This window comes from Nuphar pumila, chromosome 10 (genome assembly GCF_984573655.1).
Source record: "Nuphar pumila chromosome 10, dmNupPumi1.hap1.1, whole genome shotgun sequence".
NCBI lineage: Eukaryota > Viridiplantae > Streptophyta > Magnoliopsida > Nymphaeales > Nymphaeaceae > Nuphar > Nuphar pumila.
Genome location: NC_143258.1, coordinates 81,416,909 through 81,438,236, shown reverse-complemented (window position 1 = coordinate 81,438,236; position 21,328 = coordinate 81,416,909). Strand labels below are relative to the sequence as shown.

Below are 21,328 nucleotides of genomic sequence, written 5' to 3'. Positions count from 1 at the left end.
ATGGCGGTGCCAGCAGCTGCAGTGGATGAGAAGAAGTGGCCGGCCTCTGGACTGTCAAGGAACGACAATATTGAAGACGGAATGTTGTCTTTCTCCTCTGCGATCGTCCTTCCGTCCGGGGTGAAGTCGGAGGGAGACTCGAACCACTTTAACCTCGAGGCATCGGTGCGGGAGGCCGGTTCACGGAGGACGGCGACGCCGGTTCACGGAGGACGGCGACGCCGGTTCACGAAGGATGACAACACCGGTTCACGGAGGACGGCGACGCCGGAGAGCATCGGTTCACGGAGGACGATGACACCGGTTCACGAAGGACGACGACGCTGGAGAGCACTGGTTCTGTGCAATGCCTGTCGGGTGCGTATAAGTCTGGCTTATTGCTGCCGGAATACCGCCCGACAGGGATCAATTTTTTTATTTTTTATTTTAAATTTAGCGACAGCTTAGCGACGGACATTATTCGTCGCTAATCTGTCGCAAATTAGCGATGGAATTAACGACAGATAAGTTTTTCGCTAATTAGCGAGCAAAAATTCGCGATGGTCTCTATCCATCGCTAATCCATCGCTAAGCCGTCGCTAAACTATTTAGCAACGGCTTAGCGACGGATTAGCGATGGATAGAGACCATCGCTAATCCACGATTTTCTTGTAGTGGAAGAATGAATCATACGAGTCATGGAGATGAACATTTTTATATGAGATGTCATATTGTCATGCACTACAATATTATTCATTTTAATGTTTAGCATGTTAAGAATACTTTTATGAAGAGGTTGGTCTATTATCTATTATAATGGTCATTTTTAATATTGTTATTATATTATTCTCTTTATAAATGAGTGATACTTTATACAAAATCAACAATGCACAAAACCATATAGAGTCAATTTAGTTTCATAAATATGATATCATATAATCATATATAGTGTATTGTCATACATTAGAAGGAATCAAATAGACGCATCCCCATTATAAGTTGAAAATATAGTTTCAGTGCTAGCTCTTTAGTAAGACGATCTGCAGTCATTTTCTTTGTACCAATTGTATCAATGCACTCTAAATAATTTTTTGTCATTTCTTTAACAACAAAATAGTTTAACTCTATGTGTTGACATAAGGTAGAGCTCTTATTGATATTCAAGGACACAACAACTTCATTATCACATTAGATCTTTAGTGGACTCTCAATAGAGTCTACTATACCAAGACCCATAATAAATATTTTGATCCATATGACCTGAAACAAAGTTTCGTATAAAGCAATAAATTTTGTGTCCATGGTGTGAGCTACAGTTGTAGAATGATTTTCGCTTTTTCATGAGACAACGCAACCTGCTAATATAAAGATGTATCCAGTAGTAAACTTTCTATGATTGAGACATCCTCCTAAGTCTACATCAGAGTATTCAACGACATCTAGGTGGTCAACCTTTTTGTACATTAATATATAGTTCATCGTTTTGTACAAATATCCCATGGCGTTCTTCGCCGCCTTCCAGTGCGCAATGCTTGGATTAGACTGATATCTACCAAGCATCTCAACAATAAATGCAATATCTGATCCTGTGCAGGTCTGTGCGTATTGCAAACTCCCAACCGCTGAAGTATACAAGATGCTTGCTATCTGAGCATTTTTGTTATTATCTTGAGAACAAACCTTTAGGCTCAATTTATCCTATTTACTATGGGTGTCAATCCAGGAGAATAATTATTCATCTCATATCTTTTAAGAACCATAAGGATATAAGATTTCTAAGAGAGACCATCAACACCCTTAGTTCTATCACGACAAATCTCAATTTCAATGACATATGCGGCCTCACCCATGTCCTTCATATCAAAATAAAAGGAAAGAATATCTTTTGTCTCATGTAGCATATTCAAATCATTAGTTGCAAAAAGAATGTCATTAACATATAAAACCAAAATTATAAACTTACTCCCACTAGCCTTAAGGTATATGCACTGATCAATAATGTTTTTAGTGAATCCAAAATTCAAAATCACTTGATTGAAAATTTTATACCACTGGTAGGATGCTTGTTTAAGGCCATAGATTGATTTCTTCAATTTGCAAACTAAATTATTTGAGACATCTACATTGAAACAAGGAGGTTGTTGTATATATACATTTTCTTTCAGATCCCCATTCAAGAAAGTTATTTTCACATATATTTAATGCAACTCTAAATCAAAATGAGCTACAAGAGCTATGATTATTCTCAATGATTCTTTAGTTGAGGCACGAGAATTTTTTTTATTATAATCAATGCCCTCCATTTGTATGAATCCCTTTGTAATGAACCTAGCCTTGTACCTCTGAACTCGATCTTTGGAGTTTGTTTTGGTCTTAAAGACCAACTTACAATAAATAGGTCTTACTTTATCAGGTCGAGGTACAAGATCTCATACTTGGTTCTTTGTCATAGAGTTAAACTGTTCTTTCATGATATTGATTCAATGTGATCATTCATTTTCAATAACTTCTGCAAAGGTTAATGGATCATCATCAATATCTATAAAATTATTGAGCTTGTGTAAATACACTACATAGTCTAGATGGATAACAGGTTTTTTTGTCCTCATGGGCCTCCATACATGTGCTACAGGTGGTTCAAATTGAACTTCTGCATCCTGTTGTTATTGTATATCTACATTAATAACTTTTTCTACTTGGAATTGATGTTCATTGATCAGATTTTTTCTAACATCATCCAAAGGGACAATAATCAAGAAAAAAAGTGCATTTTCCTTCACAAGTATGAAAATTGAATTCTGAAATTTTTCATATGTAAGACTTTGAAATGCATCTATCTTAATATAACTATTTTTTAAGAAATCTTGTTTTATCTGTTTTCACTATTTGTAGTGTATGAGATAGACAATAAAACATAAAGCTCTATGATCTTTCTAGATAATCAATTAAAAAACTACTAGTCATCATAGGATCAAAGGCTTTTATATGTGGGTTATCCAATTTAGCTTTAGTTGTACATCCTCTTATGTGCATATATGATAAGAAGGGTTTTCTATCAGTTCATAACTCATATGGAGTCTTTTGAACAACCTTCGTAAAAACTTTGTTTAATATATGCACTGTTGTCCTAAGAGCTTCACCCCATAAGATCAAGAGAAGGTTTGAGTGATTTAACATCGCTCAAACTATTTTTTTTAAGGGTACGATTTCTATTTTTAGCTACATCATTCTGGTAGGCACTAACATGCATGGTGTATTGAGTCTCAATACCTTTCTCCTTTAGAAATCACGCTAATGACCTTTTCTTTTGTCTCTTCTCAATTAAACGACTTTAATATTCACCACCTCTATCATACCTAACTACTTTTATGAGTCCACCAGTCTGTTTCTCTACTTCTTTCTTGAAATCTTTAAAAACTTGAAAGACTTTAGATTTTTCAAATAACAAGTAAAGATACATATGTTGTGAGTAATCGTCTATAAAAGTAGCAAAATATTTTTTACCCGTGTAACACAAAAAATGATCTATAAACATGTGAATGCATAATCTGTTATTGCGTTTGACATATTTCTTATATGTGTTAGACTGCTTAGTCTTTGTATAGTCAACACATGATTCAAATTTCGTAAATTCAAGGGATCCAAGAATTCCTTCTTTCACAAGTCTTTGGACTCTCTCTTTCGATAAGTATCCTGACCTTCGATGTCAAAACAAATATGATTAATCATCCTTTAAACAATATCTATTGTCAATCATTGTATTATCAACGAAGTGAGATTTTCATATTTGAAATTTAGTTTTCAAATGATACAAACCATCACACACATATGTAGAACCAATAGAAATAGATTTTTTAACAATAATATGCTTGAAGTTTTCAAAATTAAATGCAAAACCAAACTGATCAAGTTTTCAAATGAAAATGAGGTTCCAACTATAGGATGAAATATAAAATGTATCAACCAAATCTAAAATAAATCTAGACTCCAACACAATTCTGTAGGATCCAACTTCTTAACATGTGAATGCATCTTGTTTCTTGAGAATGCTTCTTTCATGCTCCGTTGGTTCTCTTTTGCTTAGTAATGTATGCAAAGAGTTGGCAATATACACCATGACATTAGAATCAATCCACCAACTATGCAATGGAACATGAATTAAATTATACTCATGCAAAATGAATGACTTGTTACCTTTCTTCTCGAGCTATTTCTTATGTTTTAGGCAATTCACCTTCTTATATTTTTTCTTCTTACATAAGAAGTACTTTATAGAAGAACCCCATGTCTGAGATTTGGCATTCTCGTAAGAGTTAGAACTCTCTTGAAGGAACCATTCTTTGCCTCTGACCTATACTTTCTTTGATGAGAAGTTATATGTGCACTATGTACCTTCTCACCCTTTAATCTTTCTTCTTCTTCAATATACTTAGTTAGGAGGTCATTAAATAATCACTCATCATTATGCATATTGTAAGAAATCTTAAATGGTCTATATTTAGTAGGCAGCAAGGTCAAAATCGGATAGACTAGGGAAGAATTCTAAAATAATGAACTTCATGTCATTCAACTGAGTAATGTTTTTAATTTTCAAAATGTGTTGTCATATGTGACTATCTCTAAAATATTTCATAGATATTAACTTCGACATCAAGGTACTAGCCCTAACTTTATTAGAACTAACAAACTGAGCCTTAATGACTCCTAGAAATTCTTTCATTGTACTGCAATGAGGAATAGCGACTCAAATATTCTTATCCACTCTAGATTGCAAAAGCAACATGTTAAGTCTATTCGAGAGCTCACACTTCTCAAAAGCCATGTTAAGTCTATTCGAGCGCTCACACTTCTCAGAAGTAACCTTCTGATCGATTGTACTTTGCTCTGTGAGAGCGGAAAATTCATCAATTCTTAATGCTAAATCTAGGTCCATGTGTCCCGAAGTGAATAACATTATTTATTTCTGATCTAAAAAATTATATTTGTTTAAGATATGGATATTACTAGAACCGTCAATAAACAATGATCTTGGTACCGCAAGAAATGAAAGAAAAAATATATATAAAATGCTCATAAGGGACTTATGTTATAAAATTGAAACCCTTTATTATTCATATTTTCTGAGATAAGCATAATATGGTCACTATCATTCCACTTTGGTGAAAATGATAATACTCAAAGTTGCTTTGCCTCCTCAATTCTCAAGAAATTGGCTTCAATTGGCAAAACTAGTATATCATGTCAGTAGAGGCAATTTGACACTCTACCTTTGGATACAATCGTGCTTCATGGGCTGGTGAACACACTTATTATTATACCATGTGTGAATTTAGAACACAATGACTTACCTTTAGGTAGAATCATTGTTTCATAAAGTTATGTATAACCATAAAAACAAATATCAATATGGTCCAAAGAACCCTCAATCAACACAACTCCAAATTACTTTGGTAATTACATGAGTAAGTTAATAAAAAATTTTTACTACATATATATTCGTATTACCAAGCATGCCCATGCAATCATGATAATGCATGCACATTCGTGATAAACTATGAATAATAATATCAAAAACAGAAATTCATGTTATATTTTATATGCAAAAATAAAATTTTGATAAAACATATCACATATATTATGAATTCAATTATAATTTATGTTTAAATATCATGGGTAACTTAAAAACAACACAAAATGCATATAATGACATGCAAGAGTCATGTAATTTCCATGATGAAAATACACATAAAACATGAGAAAAATGACAAAGGCATGTTGTTACAGGTGGGGAACTAGTGTTGAAATCAAATATAAAATATCCTGAACTAGTCTAAAATGGCATGGAACTGATCTAAAATATGCACTAAAGCGATCTCTCAGCATAGGGGTCAGCAACTCTTTGGGTCGACCCACAGTCGTCATATCTGAGCACCAGTAATAGTGAACCCCTGAAATAGTAAAGAGTTGTCAGTCTGAAATGATAGAAGACATCCTTTCTTCTCCAGTCGCTTATAAGACTATCTCATGGAACATTAGGGGAACTCTGCCTTGGAACCTCCCAATGAGTTGAAACAGCTTTTGTACAGTTTTGAGAGTTGCATTGTACAAAAACATAGTTGTAAGTAGAATTTTGTATTTAAATCCTCAACTCATCTTGCTAGGGGGGGGGGGGGGGGGGGTGTTTTGTGCAAATGGTGGAAAGATATCCCCCGATTGGATCCCCTCGAGGGATGATACTCATATAATGCACTCTCTTTTATCAATGAAATCTGGTAGGGGTCTGCCTAACCCCAGCTCGCCTTTCAAACAAAGAGTCTATTTGATATATTATTATTCTTGAACTAATGTGTTTTGTAGCAATCTGGGTCACAGGGATATCCCATTTTGTCTCCGTGTCCCTGGTGGTATGAGCAAACACGGTTGGACACATTAACATGGACAAAGACACATGCATTCAGATATTTTTATTATATTATTTTAATAAAAATTACATTTTAAAATATTAAAACATAAAAGAATTGCTTTTATTGATTAACAATTAAAAAAAGTTTGTGTTCTCAGATCCTAGTTTTCATCAAAATTTCAAACTTGCGAGCATCATTTTGTTGAATACTTGAGTCGTATCTGTGTCCGACACGGATGTCAATTAGAGAATTTCTGGCCATTTGTGCCTGGTCACTGTAACGCTGTAGAATGTCCTTCAAGTTTTACATGAGATGTCAACGAATCTGATTTTATTTGATGACCAACCAGATTCAATTCTGTCTAGTTGCATTTGGTACACCCCATGTCCGATCATAATCAGATGCCGGTGAGGTTTGCTAGATTTTTGGCTACGGAGTCTGACAAATATCTGAATTTGACGGATATCTGAGTCCATTTACATGTAAAAAAGTGGATCTGGTATGTGCTTTTCACCATCCGAATCTGAATCTGAATTCGAATCCCTTTAGTCAGATATGGTATTGGCCACATCAGATCCAAATCCGAACCATTTACATCCTTATTTACATGCTTCCATTAGCTTTTCCTAATATTTGACAATCTAAATCACTTGTCCTCTCAACTGCTTCACATACTAAACTCACGGTCTAGGCTTTATTGAATCCAATCTAATCAGATTCAAATTAGAATGAAAAAAAGAAGCTATAACAGAATGATCTGTTAGCATAAATAGCTAATTGGATGTAACATTTATATGTATTCTGATTTGTATACATGTTGGCCCTCCATCCCTGCCCCGTATCAAAATATTGCCCTCTATCCCCGGTTCATCCTCATGGTGGGGAAAACTTTGGACCTCCACCGCTGCCCCGTCCCCATGCCCGCCTTGGGTAGTTTAATGAACAATGCAATTTTGAACTTATTTTGAAATATATATATATATATATATATATATATATATATATATAGAGAGAGAGAGAGAGAGAGAGAGAGAGAGAGAGAGAGAGAGAGAGAGAGAGAATCACTAGAACATGAGAACTAATATATGAGAACCAGAAACATGGGCATTTCCAATACCTTTTTTGCAAATTCAACCATGTGGATGTGCCTGGCATGATGAATTAGGTAGGAATCAAGCATTGGATCGTGTAGTTTTGATGAAAAAATATATATGATTTTAAAATGCTTCAATATTTAAGAAGAATATGAGTCATTGATTTTAAAGCCTTAAAAAAATCTCACTTATGCATGGAAATCGGATGATTCAAGAACATGTTCTCATGAAACCAAGCATGTAGATCACATCTTTATGGTTAGATTCAAGAGAAAAAATAAAAGAATTCATGAAAATTGCAGTTCACACATTAGTTATTATATTTTCAGCTCTCATATATATATATATATATATATATATATATATATATATATATATATATATAAAGATTGGGTATTTTATATATTAAGCTGGATGAACATTGAAAATTTGAAACACATATATATGATTTATATGTAATTTTATAAAATAAATAAGAGTATTTTAGTCATTTTATTAATGGAGATGAAGAGCAGGGCTGGTCGGCGTGGGCTGGGGGAAAGCGTAAGTCCATCCCTGCCTCCATACCCGCATGGGTCTTGACTTTCACCTCCTTCCTCTGTCCATTCTCCGTTTCATGCCCTCCATCCCCGCCCCAAATGAAATGGTACACTGATACCCATTTTCCCCGGGTCCCCTGTCATCCCTAACAAGGGCTTAAAAAATTAACAATGCACAATGTGCCACTTAAAAATATATGTTTTTATGTTATATTATCAAAAGTTTGCTTCTTAAAAACAAGGCATGTTGAGAGCATCTGTATCCTTAGATTTAGTCAATACAGCTTGCATTTATAATTTCAAGCTCAATAGTTCTGTACCTTCATTAGTACCAAATATTTACCCATAAGTGAAAGACTTTACTGTCAAAACTCCTTGAAGTTTATGCCAAGGTTGTTAAATGCGATGAGGCGAAGCAAGGCGTTGAGCCTGCGCTTCGCCTCTGAGGCGTACACCTCTCACAACGTGAGACTCTCAAATATCCGTGGTATATCTAAAATATCGTAAAAATATGTGGCATTTTTGTAGGGATGTTAATGGATTGAATTTAATGCGTATTCGACTGCATCAGAAGTTCAGAGCGACCTTTGTTTAATACTCATAATCAGATTTTTTTTTTATTTACCTTAGGCGCATCACTGCAACGCCTCCGTACCTTGAGTGTGCGCTTCGCCTCCGAGGCGTACGCCTCTCACAACACTGGTTTATGCAATCGAGGTGTGTGGACGCTTCTTAAAAATATCAATCTAGGTCTGCTCTTGGTTGGGTCTCAACCAAGTTGATTGCACGTCAACTAGACGACCTCTAGGAACTCTAAACCCAGTCACTCTTCATGAACTGCAATTCTGAACTGGGTTTGACATCACAGAGTTGACTGCCCAGTAAAAAATTGGTTTTCACCTATAAAATAGTCAAGAGTGTGGAAGATATTGAAAATCTTCTTCTTTTTTTAATTATGACAATAGGTTGGGTTCCATCCTATATTCAATCCTAGCCGTCCGAGCAATGGCTATGCTTGATCCACATTCACACCTAGATGTACACTGATCCTAGCCATCGAAACAATGTTGTCAGAATCGGTATCGGCCCTGAATAGTTTGGCCAACGATTCAGGTGAATACGGGCCAATACCGATTCTCAAGTGAATCATTCTGAATCGGCTAAAAAATATTTTGTCTCAATGTTAAACCATTAAAATAATATTAAAAAGTATTTTAAGCATTTTGTTACATTTATTAAAAAAAATAACCGATTCAGGTTAGTATCGTATCCATTTTCTTCCAATACGATAAGTATTGATACAGGCCGATACGTACCTGGCAACATTACATCGAAATGCATGAGCTGGATGGCTAAGATTAACATAAGATTCTTTATATCATATGTGCCAAAGGATGAGATCCTTTTTAGTGACATGAGAGGTCAAATACGGCACTCCAGGAGAGCCCGGATGATGGGCGCCACTCTAGTTATGTTGGCAGCCATTATGGGCGCCCACTTAAGACCATCTATATATATATATATATATATATATATATATATATATATATATATATATATATATATATATATATATATATATATATATATATATATATATATATATATATATATAAGGTATGTTTGAAAGGCCATCTGAGCAGCTGGAATTGTTTTTTTTTTGCTGTATTTTCTTCAGACTGAAGTTATATGTTTGGAAGGCCATCTAAGCAGCTGAAATTGTTTTTTTTTGCTTGTATTTTCTTCAGACTGAAGTTATTCATTGTAACATATATATATATATATATATATATATATATATATATATATATATATATATATCTTCAGTCTGCAGAAAATACAAGCAAAAAAAAAAAAACAATTCCAGCTGCTCAGATGGCCTTCCAAACATACCTTTTTTAAAAGTCCATGTAATTAGAATCAGTTTAATTTGCTTTAAAATGGAAAGAGGCATTCTTGGAATTAACACCAACAGTTCAAATTTCGAAAGAGGCATTCTTGGAATTAACACCAACAGTTCACATTTCAAAGATTAGAACTTAGTAAATTGTTCATTGAGAATGGTGAAATAATTTTGTGGCATTATGTCTCATGGTCCATTATTAGAGGTTTCATGTTGGGTAGGTTGTCCTATGACCTAGATCCACTCCCAGTCATTCACCTTCATTAAAAATATTAACTTCGTTGATATCTTTGCAAAGGGATGGACATTGGGCCGGGTGCCTGGTCGGCCAAGATTGAGTTGTGCATGCAAGTATAGTCTGAAACCTGATTGGACCAGGGCCTGGCCCAACACAGTTAATCTTGCTGGGCTCTGGCTTGGGTCAACTATATATCTTTTAAAATGGATCAGGCCTGAGACGATGAGCTTTGACCAAAAAGACATGGTTGTGTGTGTGTGTGATATTGATCCAGGCCTGCGACGATGAGCTGCTTGTGGTTTAGCTCATGCTTGGCTTATAAAGAGTTCGTTCAAACTAGTAAGATAGGTTTGGCAAGTCCAACATGAGGTGCTTGGTTCGTATAGATTTGTTAAACATGATGAATTATACTTTATATCATATAATCATAGAGGAAAAATAAATTCAAGTATTTGGCTTGCAAGCATGTTATTGCTTTCAACTTTGAAACAATGTATTTTTTTTTTTGTAAACAACCCAGCTTGATCACCACTTAATAGAGGTACAGTTTAAATTCTATTATTTTCAGCTTTGAAACAATGTATTTTTTCTTTTAATGTACCAGCTCGAACTTGGCTCGTTTAACTTGGACTTGGCATGAGCTGGAGCTCGGCGAGATTTGCCACAAATTTCATCTGAACTTGAACACCTCATGTTCTGTTCATTCAGCATGTTTACCAGCCCTACATTTATCACATTTTCAGGTTTCTTGTGTAAGGGAAAACTCACAAGATTTTAAAAATGTGTCTTCTAGGAAAACAAAAAAAATTATCATTATATTTATCCTTTTAAAATATAAAAGTAAATCAAAATTAAAATGATTGAAAATCACAATGAAATCATAATATATTAGAAACAGGCTTGATATTCGAATACCTCATGACATTATTGAAATTTCCGCAACCATTATTATGAACTGACTCAATATTTTTCAACTATCCTCATAGTTCTTTTCATCATCAGCATCATCATGATCATCTTTAATTATTAAACTGCGGGCGAGAAATAAAGAATATGGAAACCAGATATGTGAAAAGGACCATATGGCCGTACATCAGCAGTACTTTGGCATGTTAACCATTATCATGTGCTCTCTTTTTTTTCTGAAAGAATAACTTATTGTGTGCCATGGATGTGTATATATAGAGGCCTTGTGAGGAAGAAAGACACTCATTCCTCTCTATCTTAAACCAAGATATTAGAGAGGGAAATCTATTTTTGTGGGGCATTCTTCTATTGGTTTCCTTCAAAGTGCTCATCTTGTTCCAAGAGAGAAATGAAGATCCTTTCAACTCTGTGTGTTATTTTCTTGGGGTTCATATGTTCAAGTGCAGCTATGGTTGAGACTGGTTTAAGAGACGAATATTATCATAAGACATGCCCAAAAGCTGAGGCCATCATTGCCAACAATATGCAGAAGTTCATTAAGCAAGATGTAAATCTATCAGCTAGCATAGTAAGGTTGCTGTTCCATGATTGCTTTGTAAGGGTATGTATTTGTTGATTCTCATAAACATATTTAGTAGTATACCTTATTGATTTTTTGGGGGGGGGTTTCAATGAAGTGCTAATTAAATGCAAGGAGAAGTACTCATGGAATTGATACCAAATTGCATACTTTGTAGGGATGCGATGCATCGGTTCTTCTGAACTCCACTGCAGGTAATCAAGCTGAGAAAGATGCACAACCAAACGGTAGCCTTCAGGGGTTCGACATAATAAACCAACTTAAGACGGCATTGGAGAAAGAATGCCCAGGTGTGGTTTCCTGTGCTGATATTATCGCCTATGCTGCAAGAGAGAGTGTGTTTCACGTAAGCCTCTCTCTCTCTCTCTCTCTCTCTCTCTCTCTCTCACAGGTGGAAAAAGATGATGGTGTTTTCTTTTTCTCTTATAACTAGGCTGGGATACATTATCGCTACAATGTCAGAGGAGGAAGAAAAGATGGAAGAATCTCCAAGGCTTCCGAAGCTGTTCAACAACTCCCACCATCAACAGCTAATGTTAAGACCCTCATCAAGATGTTTGCAGGCAAAGGACTCTCTGCACATGAAATGGTCACTCTATCAGGTACCTATACTAAGACATCGTATTCATAAATTAAAAGAGATCTATTATTTCATCCCTTGGATGGATCCCTTAGCAAGCCTTCTTTTTCAGGTGCCCACTCTATTGGTGTCTCACATTGCCCATCTCTAGCTGGGAGGCAGTTTACTACCTTCCATGGTGTGTCTGACATTTCTCTTGACCCCAGCTATGCTGCCATGCTAAGGCAAAAGTGCCCAAAGAATGGGCCAACGACGTTGCCTCAGTTTTACATGGACACCTACACTCCTATTACCCTAGACAACAAGTACTATGTGGGTCTTCTGCACCACAAGGCACTTTTCCCCTCTGATGCCACATTGCTTACAAAAGGTAGCACCAAGAAACTTGTGAAAGCCTATGCTTATGATCCTCATCTGTGGGAGAAGAAATTTGTTGCTGCCATGATCAAAATGGGGGAGGTACAAGTGAAGAGTGGCCATCAAGGAGAAGTGAGAAGGAAGTGCAGTGCTGTGAACCACTGAAGATTTGAAGCAGTTGCAAGTCACAACTCTTTTATCAAGAAATAAGTTGTCTTTGTGAAAACTTTTCTTTAAAAGATTAAGCATCAAATTATGTTCCTTGTGTTTTGTTTTCTCTGTTTTTTGTGATGGCAGAAAGTAAGCTATTGTCATTCTTGTGATTGGATTTAGAGAGTCTTAAAATGAGCAAGTTTGCTGCCGCAATCTTGGTCATAGATGGCTTTGTACTGAATAAGCACTTCTTTATGACTTAGTGATTGCTATTTATCTTAATGTTCATGTGGCTTTTCTCTCAGTTCATTTTATATAGCGATTCCGTTGGTAACAAGGCTTGGCCTTAATATCTAAGCAATTATAAATTGAATCTAAGCAAGCAATCTATTTTAATATGTAAAAAGAGGTACTCAAAAGAAGGATATCATAAAAAACCTACTTCCATATTATATCTTGAATGGGGGCATATAGTCCTTGTTAATATATAGGAAGAGGGATCCATATATACACGGATAGGAAGGTAGCGTCTTAGTCCATAGAAGGACCAGGAAGTGAAGGAGGTGGTCCTTAAGCAAACACTGGGGAAATTTGGATGGATTTGGGAAATCGCTTGTTTGGATAAGGAACTTTCGTTTTTCTCCTGCCAAAAGAGGATGGTCTTTTACCTCATTTTCCAAACTCAAACGTGTGTTAATCGATAGTAAATCCGAATTTAATACAAGACGCTAGAAAGTCTTGTTAACCTGGGTCTGATAAGGTAAAATGACCACTCACGGGCCATTTTAGGTGACTCAACCCGGTGGTAATAAACGGGCTCGGTTTCAGCTGGGTCGAAGGAGGTCATACGATATATAATTAAGGGTGTCAATGGGTCGGGTTTGACCCGAACCTCACCCAAACCAAACCCTATAGGGTCAGGGTTTGGTGTGATAAACAAAGAGGTCCGACTAGAATCTGGGCCAGATTCAAAGGATCCGATATATGGAGCTGGGTATGGTTTATGAAATTCCATATCAGACCCGGGTCCGACCCGAGTTCCGAGTAAGATCCGCAACTTTTTAATGTAAAAAAGATTAAAAAAATTATTTTACCGGGTGTGGTTCATGTAATTCTTATAGGGTCCATGTATGGTTTCTCTTATGGTAGATCCTATTGGACCCAAGTTCGAACCCAATACCAGCATCTGAAATAAAATCTGGGTTTGGACCCACCTGGGTCCTAACCAAATCTGACCCCTTGACACCCCTATATATAATATAACCCATTTATAGGTTACATTTGCCCACGAGTACTCAGCTCATTTGGTAGGGGCAACTCACGAATGTCACTTATAAGTTGATAGGACATCACAAGGTCAAAACCCATGAGTGCACATCTTTGCCGTGAGGTTAAATCTGAGCGTACTCCATGGTGGACAAGTGGAACAAAGAAAAAATTACATATGAGAAGCTTTCATAGCACTGAAAAGTTAAATATGAAAAAAATTCTTTTGTTTGTGCTATATGTGAAAATCAAACTGAGAGAGAGAGAGAGAGAGAGCAGCTTGTCACATGAAAAAATTCCCCATTTCCAAACATAGAGAATTTTTTTTTTATGAAAAGCTTAGATTTTTAGAATTGTTTCTTGTTTGAAATAATTGAAAAAACTGTACTTTTTTTTCTATGATCATTGAACACCATCTCACTCACTTTCAAGTTCATTGATGTAAAAACCTAAAGTCTCCCCTGCTCTGATAGGGATACACGGTACACCCAAGTTGGGCCTCGTGGCAAAGGACATGCACCTGTGGGTTTTGAACTCATGACATCCTTTCATCTTTGTGACATTCGTGAATCGGCACCTGTGGGTTTTGAACTCATGACATCCTTTCATCTTTGTGACATATTCATGAATCCTCACTACCCTGGAGTGCCTTACTTTTTTTTTATCATATATTGGCATATTTACAGAATCAGGAACCTTTTTTTGAAACTGGACGTAAGGATGAAGCATACTTTTCCCCAACAGCTCTGGCTTCCTGCATAGGGGCCACCGATTCGAAACCCACATGGGGCATCTATTGCAGCAAGACCAAAGGTGGGATTACTCATTGGAGAACCTCGAAGGTTTTACCAACCGGAGGCCTGCCAATGTGAGGTCGGTGAAGGAGTGAGGTTTTCAGTTAGCCTAACAAAAAAAAAACTACCTTTTTAGGAAAAAAAAAGATAAAAAGAAAAGATGTTATGGTGGCAGGTAACATTGTGGACTTTTCCATTCTCGCTTGGCACATAAGCATCCATTATGCATAGAGGTGGCAAAACCTGACACGACCCTCCAACCTGCCTCTTAGACGGGTTTGGGTTTGGCAAAAATGAACCCGTTTAATAAATGAGTCAACCCGCCTAACCCGTTTATTAAACGGGTCGGGTTCGTGTTAGGGGTATGCCAACTCGCCAACCCGGCTGACCCGTTTAATAAACGGGTTAGGCGGGCGGGTCAACCCGCCAACCTGTTTACCCGACACAACCCGTTTATTAAACGGGTTGGTGGGTCATGTCGGGTTACCCGTTTAAAAAACGGGTCGGGTTTGGGTTGAGGTATGCTGATCCGCCAACCCATCGGGTTGACCCGCCAACCCGACCCGATCGCCACCCTTTATGCACACATGATATTTGAAAGTGGTAGCTTAAATAAGCATGTTTAACTCTCTCTCACTCTCTCTCTCTTGCTAGTAGCATATCCATCATAGAAGTTCTCATTTTGGCATTAACTAAGTCATGCTTAACTGGGGTATGAAACTTGAAATTAATTAATTGGGTATTTGGATTCAGATTCAGGATTGGCTATTGGATAACCTTTACTGATTCCAAAATAAGTGGGTTATTTTTTGTTGGATTTGATCATGAACTCCGACCCCATGTTCAACCCTTCTCAGCTAATTGTGTCCGGAAATGGATGCCATTAATATAGGATTTGGATAATTGAGTATTCATGCCGTTGCATATCCTACCCAGATTCAGTTCATATGGATCTATGTAATGGTTGGCTAGAGAGTGCCAATTTCCAAATACCATGTGGCCAGTGGGCATAATAAGCCACTTCAATGGTAGAATCCCTGCCGGCAGTGAAAGTAGGACGAAGATTCATGGGTTGTGGGAGTCTCTCCTCTGGATCTTCTCTCAGAACTGTGGTAATCATGTCTCCTTTCAACCATTTGATGAACTGATGAAGGGTAGAGGGGACATCGTTGGCATTATCTAGCCTTTGTATTCTTCAAAGAGTCTTTTTCAATAACAATGACCTTCTGTCAATTCTCACAATCCCATACCCACTTGGACTTTGATTAAGTTGTATTCGCATAATGCCCACATGGATTGTGTCCACCATCACCGCACCCGGGATAAGTTGGTTCTTATGGATCCATACTCACAAACAGTTTGTAGCTGTAATAGCTGTAATCATCGAATGATCATTCCTACTGTTGTTTGGTTTATCGCGGTCAATATTATCTTAATTAAATTCCGACTTCTGTATGTTAGTTTTTAGACTGACCAGTCTGTCCTTGAAATTTACTAGTATCAAAGATGCAGGAGTATGCATGTTATTCTCTTAAACCTTAGAATATTAATTACTCCAGTCAGTAGGTTACTGGTTAAGTATTGATATTGTTAGTTATCATCAAAACAAGTAGTGTTATTGTTGGCGACCTTTTATTTATTTGTAAGCAAGATCAATCTACACTGAATGGAATATACCTTCAAGAATGTTTTTGGTTAGAGATTGTGATTTCTTAGTAATGACTCCAATTAACCAATCACATCCTCACCATAAATTTTTTCTTTTTTATTTTTTTTGGTAACACATCCTCACCATAATTATCAATCGACATTTGTAGTAGGTGAGAAGTATGCAGAAATGGAGGCCATATTTGCCAAGAGAAGACCAAGTATCACATTATCTCAACAACCTTGCTGCCAAGGGTGTTGTAGTAGCAGTGCTTTGGTTTGTCAAATAATATTCTATTCCTTGCAACTAAGTCCATAATGTGTATATATAGGCCTCATAAGTTGAAGAGAAACCATCATTAATTCATTACTCTAAAACCTCCAAGGGGGAGCTCACTTGAAGGGTTACTCTGTTTGCTTTCTTCAAAAGGGTGTAGGTCTTCCAAGAGTGCAAATGAAGACCCTTTTGATTGTGTGCATTGTTCTCTTGGGAATTATAGCATTAAGTGTTGCAGACAACGAAAATGGAGATGTCCATGGACATGGTAATGACCATGGACAAGGTTCAGCCAATGATCATCAATATGATGGCGGCTTAAGAGACAACTACTATTACAATACATGCCCTCAAGCTGAGTCCATCATAGCCAATATGATGTACCAATTCATCTACCAAGATGCAAATGTATCAGCCCACATAGTGAGGTTGTTGTTCCACGATTGCTTCGTCAGGGTACTCTCTCTCTCTCTCTCTCTCTCTCTCTCTCTCTCTCTCTCTCTCTCTCTCTCTTTTGTTTCTTACCAACATGCATATGCACACATACCAACAAGTGTGTATATATGTGTGCATACATGTATGCTAGAAAGCCAGCAGCTATCAGGGATGACCACCAAAAAGTGTGTTTTTAACATTTTATCGCGATGAAAATGCATTATTTTCATAATAGGTAATATTTTGAAAAAAAAAATTATTTGGGGATGAGCAAACAACCCCTAAAATATCACAAACACGAAATACAGGATACATTGAGCACATTCTCCACAAGAAGCATAGAAGAGAATATGCTATTTAGGGTTCACGTTGAGCATTTCAACTTCCCTTCTTCTAGCCTTGCGGACCTTCTTAGAGCTCTCGAGCATAAGCTTATAATAGGGGGCATGGAATAAGTTTCAGAAAGAGACATAATACAATCCTTTGAAAATATGGCAAGATACAATTGCAGTATTTTCAAAAGGTTTGTGTTATACTTTGTGTACTTATATGTATGGTGTCAACTGCCAACCAGCAATTGCCCTCCTGTCAAAGTGATCAGCCTGCTTGGTGTTTGGGAAGTTTTTTTTTTCTTCCATGAAGGACAGGGAAACAACCTCCAGACTTAGAAACCTAGTCATGTTGGTTAAGCCTTTACTGTCGCCGTCCCGATGGTGTAAACCCGTGACACACGCCTTACCCAAGGGAGTTGCCAGGCTTTGGCTGAACAAGGGCTCATCGCTTGCCTCATTTAATGCAAGGGGGTGATGCTCTTGGGAATGGAATCTTGACCAACCGTCCAATGGTCAAGGCCCCTTCCACTGCACCAAACTCCTTGGGGCTTCCGTGTTTGAGAGTTGCTGGTTGGTTTTACAGTGTCCCATCAATTAAGCACCATATACCTGACGCTCTGCTGGTGCAACCAGCTGGCCATGTGTCTTGACTTTTGAACATGCATGTGCACAGGGTTGCGATGCATCGGTTCTTCTCAACTCCACTTCAAGCAACAAAACAGAAAGGGACGCACCCCCTAACAAGCCAAGCCTCAAGGGTTTAGACATCATTGATAACCTGAAGGCAGCATTGGAGCAGCAATGCCCTGGAGTTGTCTCATGTGCTGATATCATTGCTTATGCTGCCAGAGAGAGCGTTTTCCAGGTAAAATTCAAACGCACACACATGTAAAAATGTAAGGAGCTAATAATCTAAAAATCATAAGTGCAAAGTTATGTAGCATGGTTTGTTTGCTAAGGATCAAACATTGGATCGAGCTTTTCTTATGGAAAAACATGATTTTTTAAGTAATGAAATTTTGGCATAATGTAGGACGTTATTTTTTAACCCCCTTTAAAAACTTAATTACTTGTCATAATTCAGAAAAAGTTTTTTACTAAACAAACCATGCAGATCACATCCATTACACTTGATCTACAAAAATTTGAAAGTTTTTTAATAAAAGAACGGTTTCTAATCATTAGTTCCATACCTTCATTAGCCAATATTTACACACACACACACACACATATATATTGTGTTCTTTAATGGTTTGATTGATTTTACAATGTTTAAATATAATATTTTGTGGATTTGATCATATAGATGTGATCATACATTACATAAAAAAGGTTTTGATGTGTAGAAAAGTGCTTCAAACGAATAAAAAAATCAACAGCCCATAATGCATCAAAATTTTGGTAAAGAAAAAAGTTTCCACATCAAAACAACTGGATCTAGAGCGTGTTCTTTACTAAACAGACCATAGCAAGCACATCTACTGGGTCTAATTAATTAAACAACGCCTGATAGTAAGTACGATATATATATATATATATATATATGTGACAAATCAATGTCTCAGAGTTGCAATTTTTTTCTGTAAACTAGGCTGGCATACATTATCGCTACAATGTTAGAGGAGGAAGAAAAGATGGAACAGTCTCATTGGCATCCGAAGCTGTAAAAAACATCCCACCACCTTCTGCTAACATTAGCAGACTCATCCAAATGTTTGCAAGCAAAGGGTTATCTGTAAACGAGATGGTCACCCTCTCAGGTACTCATAATCACATGATATCGAAAGTTTATATATATATATATATATATATATATATATATATATATATAGTAAGGGGTGAGTTGAGAACATTTGATTAGTAGGGTGTGTGTGAAGGCTCTCAAGATGAAAGATGCCAGATCAAACCCCATTGATTCTAGATGCATCCCACCACCGATTTCTCTGTAAAGCACGGCGGTTGGTTGAGAACCAGGATTTAAGGTTTTTCACACACACACACACACATATATATATATATATATATATATATATATAGAGAGAGAGAGAGAGAGAGAGAGAGAGAGAGAGAGAGGCTACCCAATCCCATCCCTGCCGGACCCATACCAGATGGATGTTTTTTTTAAATTTTGTGTTTTTTCAAAATTCTAACCTACCGATGTGTTCTACGTGCTTGTTTTCATAGGAAACGGCTCTTGGATCATTTGATTCAGATGCGTGGATAGCTTTTTATAAGGTTCCAAAATCAACGGTTTACAATTTTTTAAAACTTTCGAGGCTCCAAAAACCATTTTATTCATCCAAAATGAATGATCCAAGAGTCAATTCCTAGTTTATCAATCATGCACAACACATCCGTAAGGTCAGATTTTCAAAAAAAAAAAACACATCGGGTACAGGGTCGGGTAACTTCCTACTGCTATATATATACTACGAGCAAACGAATGTTTTCAGATTATGGCATGATCGATTTGTTAGGAAACAACACTTGGATCATGTTCCTTCGATAAACATTTCTTTTGTTTTATAACATGACTTTCTCTTTGATCAGGTGCACATTCCATTGGGGTCTCACACTGCCCTTCCCTGCGTGGAAGGCAGTTCAACCTATCCAGTGGTCAGCCTGATCCCCTTCTTGACCCCAACTATGCAGCAGTTCTAAGGGAAGCCTGTCCACGGACAAGCAATCCAGTCTCTGTTGTTTTCATGGACACCTTCACACCAACCATCTTAGACAACAAGTACTATAAGGGTGTACTAGAACACAGGGGGTTGTTCACATCTGATGCAGCACTGCTTACAAATGAGTTCACCATGCAACAAGTGATAGCCTATGCACACAACCCCTCTGATTGGGAACAGAAGTTTGTTGGTGCCATAATCAAGATGGGGGAGATAGAAGTGAAGACTGGGAACCAAGGGGAAGTGAGAAAGACATGCAGTTTCATCAACTAATAAGAATTAATCCCTCCATTCCCTTCACCCTCCTCTTAGACATACTCAGCCCAGTTGGTTATCCTTTTTGGAGTGCCTTAAGTATTTTTCTTGTTGTTTGCTGCTGCTATTGTTGTTTTTACTATGCTCATTGGCTTACACTTTAAGCACTGTTTGTGGGTGTCTGTGGGTAATTCTTTTGCTTGATGGACGTTTTGTTCCCAAGAGCATGTTTGCTGTAGTCTTATTTTGTAACAAAAGATTCCCAGTAATAAATGTTTTTTGTTGTTTACCAATGTTTTTGTCTCATTTTTCTAGTGCCATTGATGACCTGTGAAAAGGAGACACACTACATGCACACACTCATACATGGGAAAATATTGTTTACACTCTTGGGTTCCAAGCTCATGAATTGAAACTCATAGGAGCAGGTTGTGTAAACCAAAACTGACTCCAACAGATATGTTCATTATATTCCATTTAATAGATCAATCGTTGAATCATGTTTTTTTAGGATCATGTTTTTTTACTTAAAAAAAACATGATTTTTTTAGGTTTAAAAATTTTGTAAATTGAAGTCTGTTCATTTTCAACTGACATTCTGGAAAAACATGGTCCAAGGGCCAATCCATTCACATCTAGAGGGCCGATCTAAAAAACAACAACAACTACGCCTTCATCCCAAAACAATTGGGGTCGGCGATATGAACCAAAAAAAAAAAATCATTTTGGGTCTTCCACATGAATCCTTCTCCTCCAATCATTTCTATCCAATGCCATGTCCTCGGTGAGGTTCAAAGCATTCATATCCTTTCCTATCACCTTCATCCATGTCTTCCTAGGCCTACCCCGACCTCTTTTAACTAATATATTTTTCCATTTCTCCATCC

General features: G+C 37.0%; 1 protein-coding gene across 1 annotated transcript; it reads left to right on the top strand.

Moving 5' to 3' along the window:
* Window positions 1-20,459, top strand: LOC149827026 (uncharacterized). Its single transcript, XM_090018412.1, has 10 exons — window positions 1-178; window positions 11,531-11,685; window positions 11,822-12,010; window positions 12,098-12,266; window positions 12,357-12,703; window positions 12,899-12,901; window positions 16,892-17,194; window positions 18,179-18,370; window positions 19,097-19,265; window positions 20,056-20,459. Exons 1-10 carry the CDS (start codon window positions 1-3, stop codon window positions 20,457-20,459), a joined length of 2,109 nt encoding a protein of 702 aa, XP_089874538.1.
* The last annotated feature ends 869 nt before the right edge of the window (window positions 20,460-21,328 follow it).

Coding starts and splice junctions, on each gene's coding strand:
- LOC149827026 (XM_090018412.1), top strand. CDS start 1: ATGGCGGTGCCAGCAGCTGCAGTGGATGAGAAGAAGTGGCCGGCCTCT. Junction 179..11,530: donor GGCATCGGTGCGGGAGGCCG/GTTCACGGAGGA, acceptor GTTCAAGTGCAG/CTATGGTTGAGACTGGTTTA. Junction 12,267..12,356: donor TGAAATGGTCACTCTATCAG/GTACCTATACTA, acceptor CTTCTTTTTCAG/GTGCCCACTCTATTGGTGTC.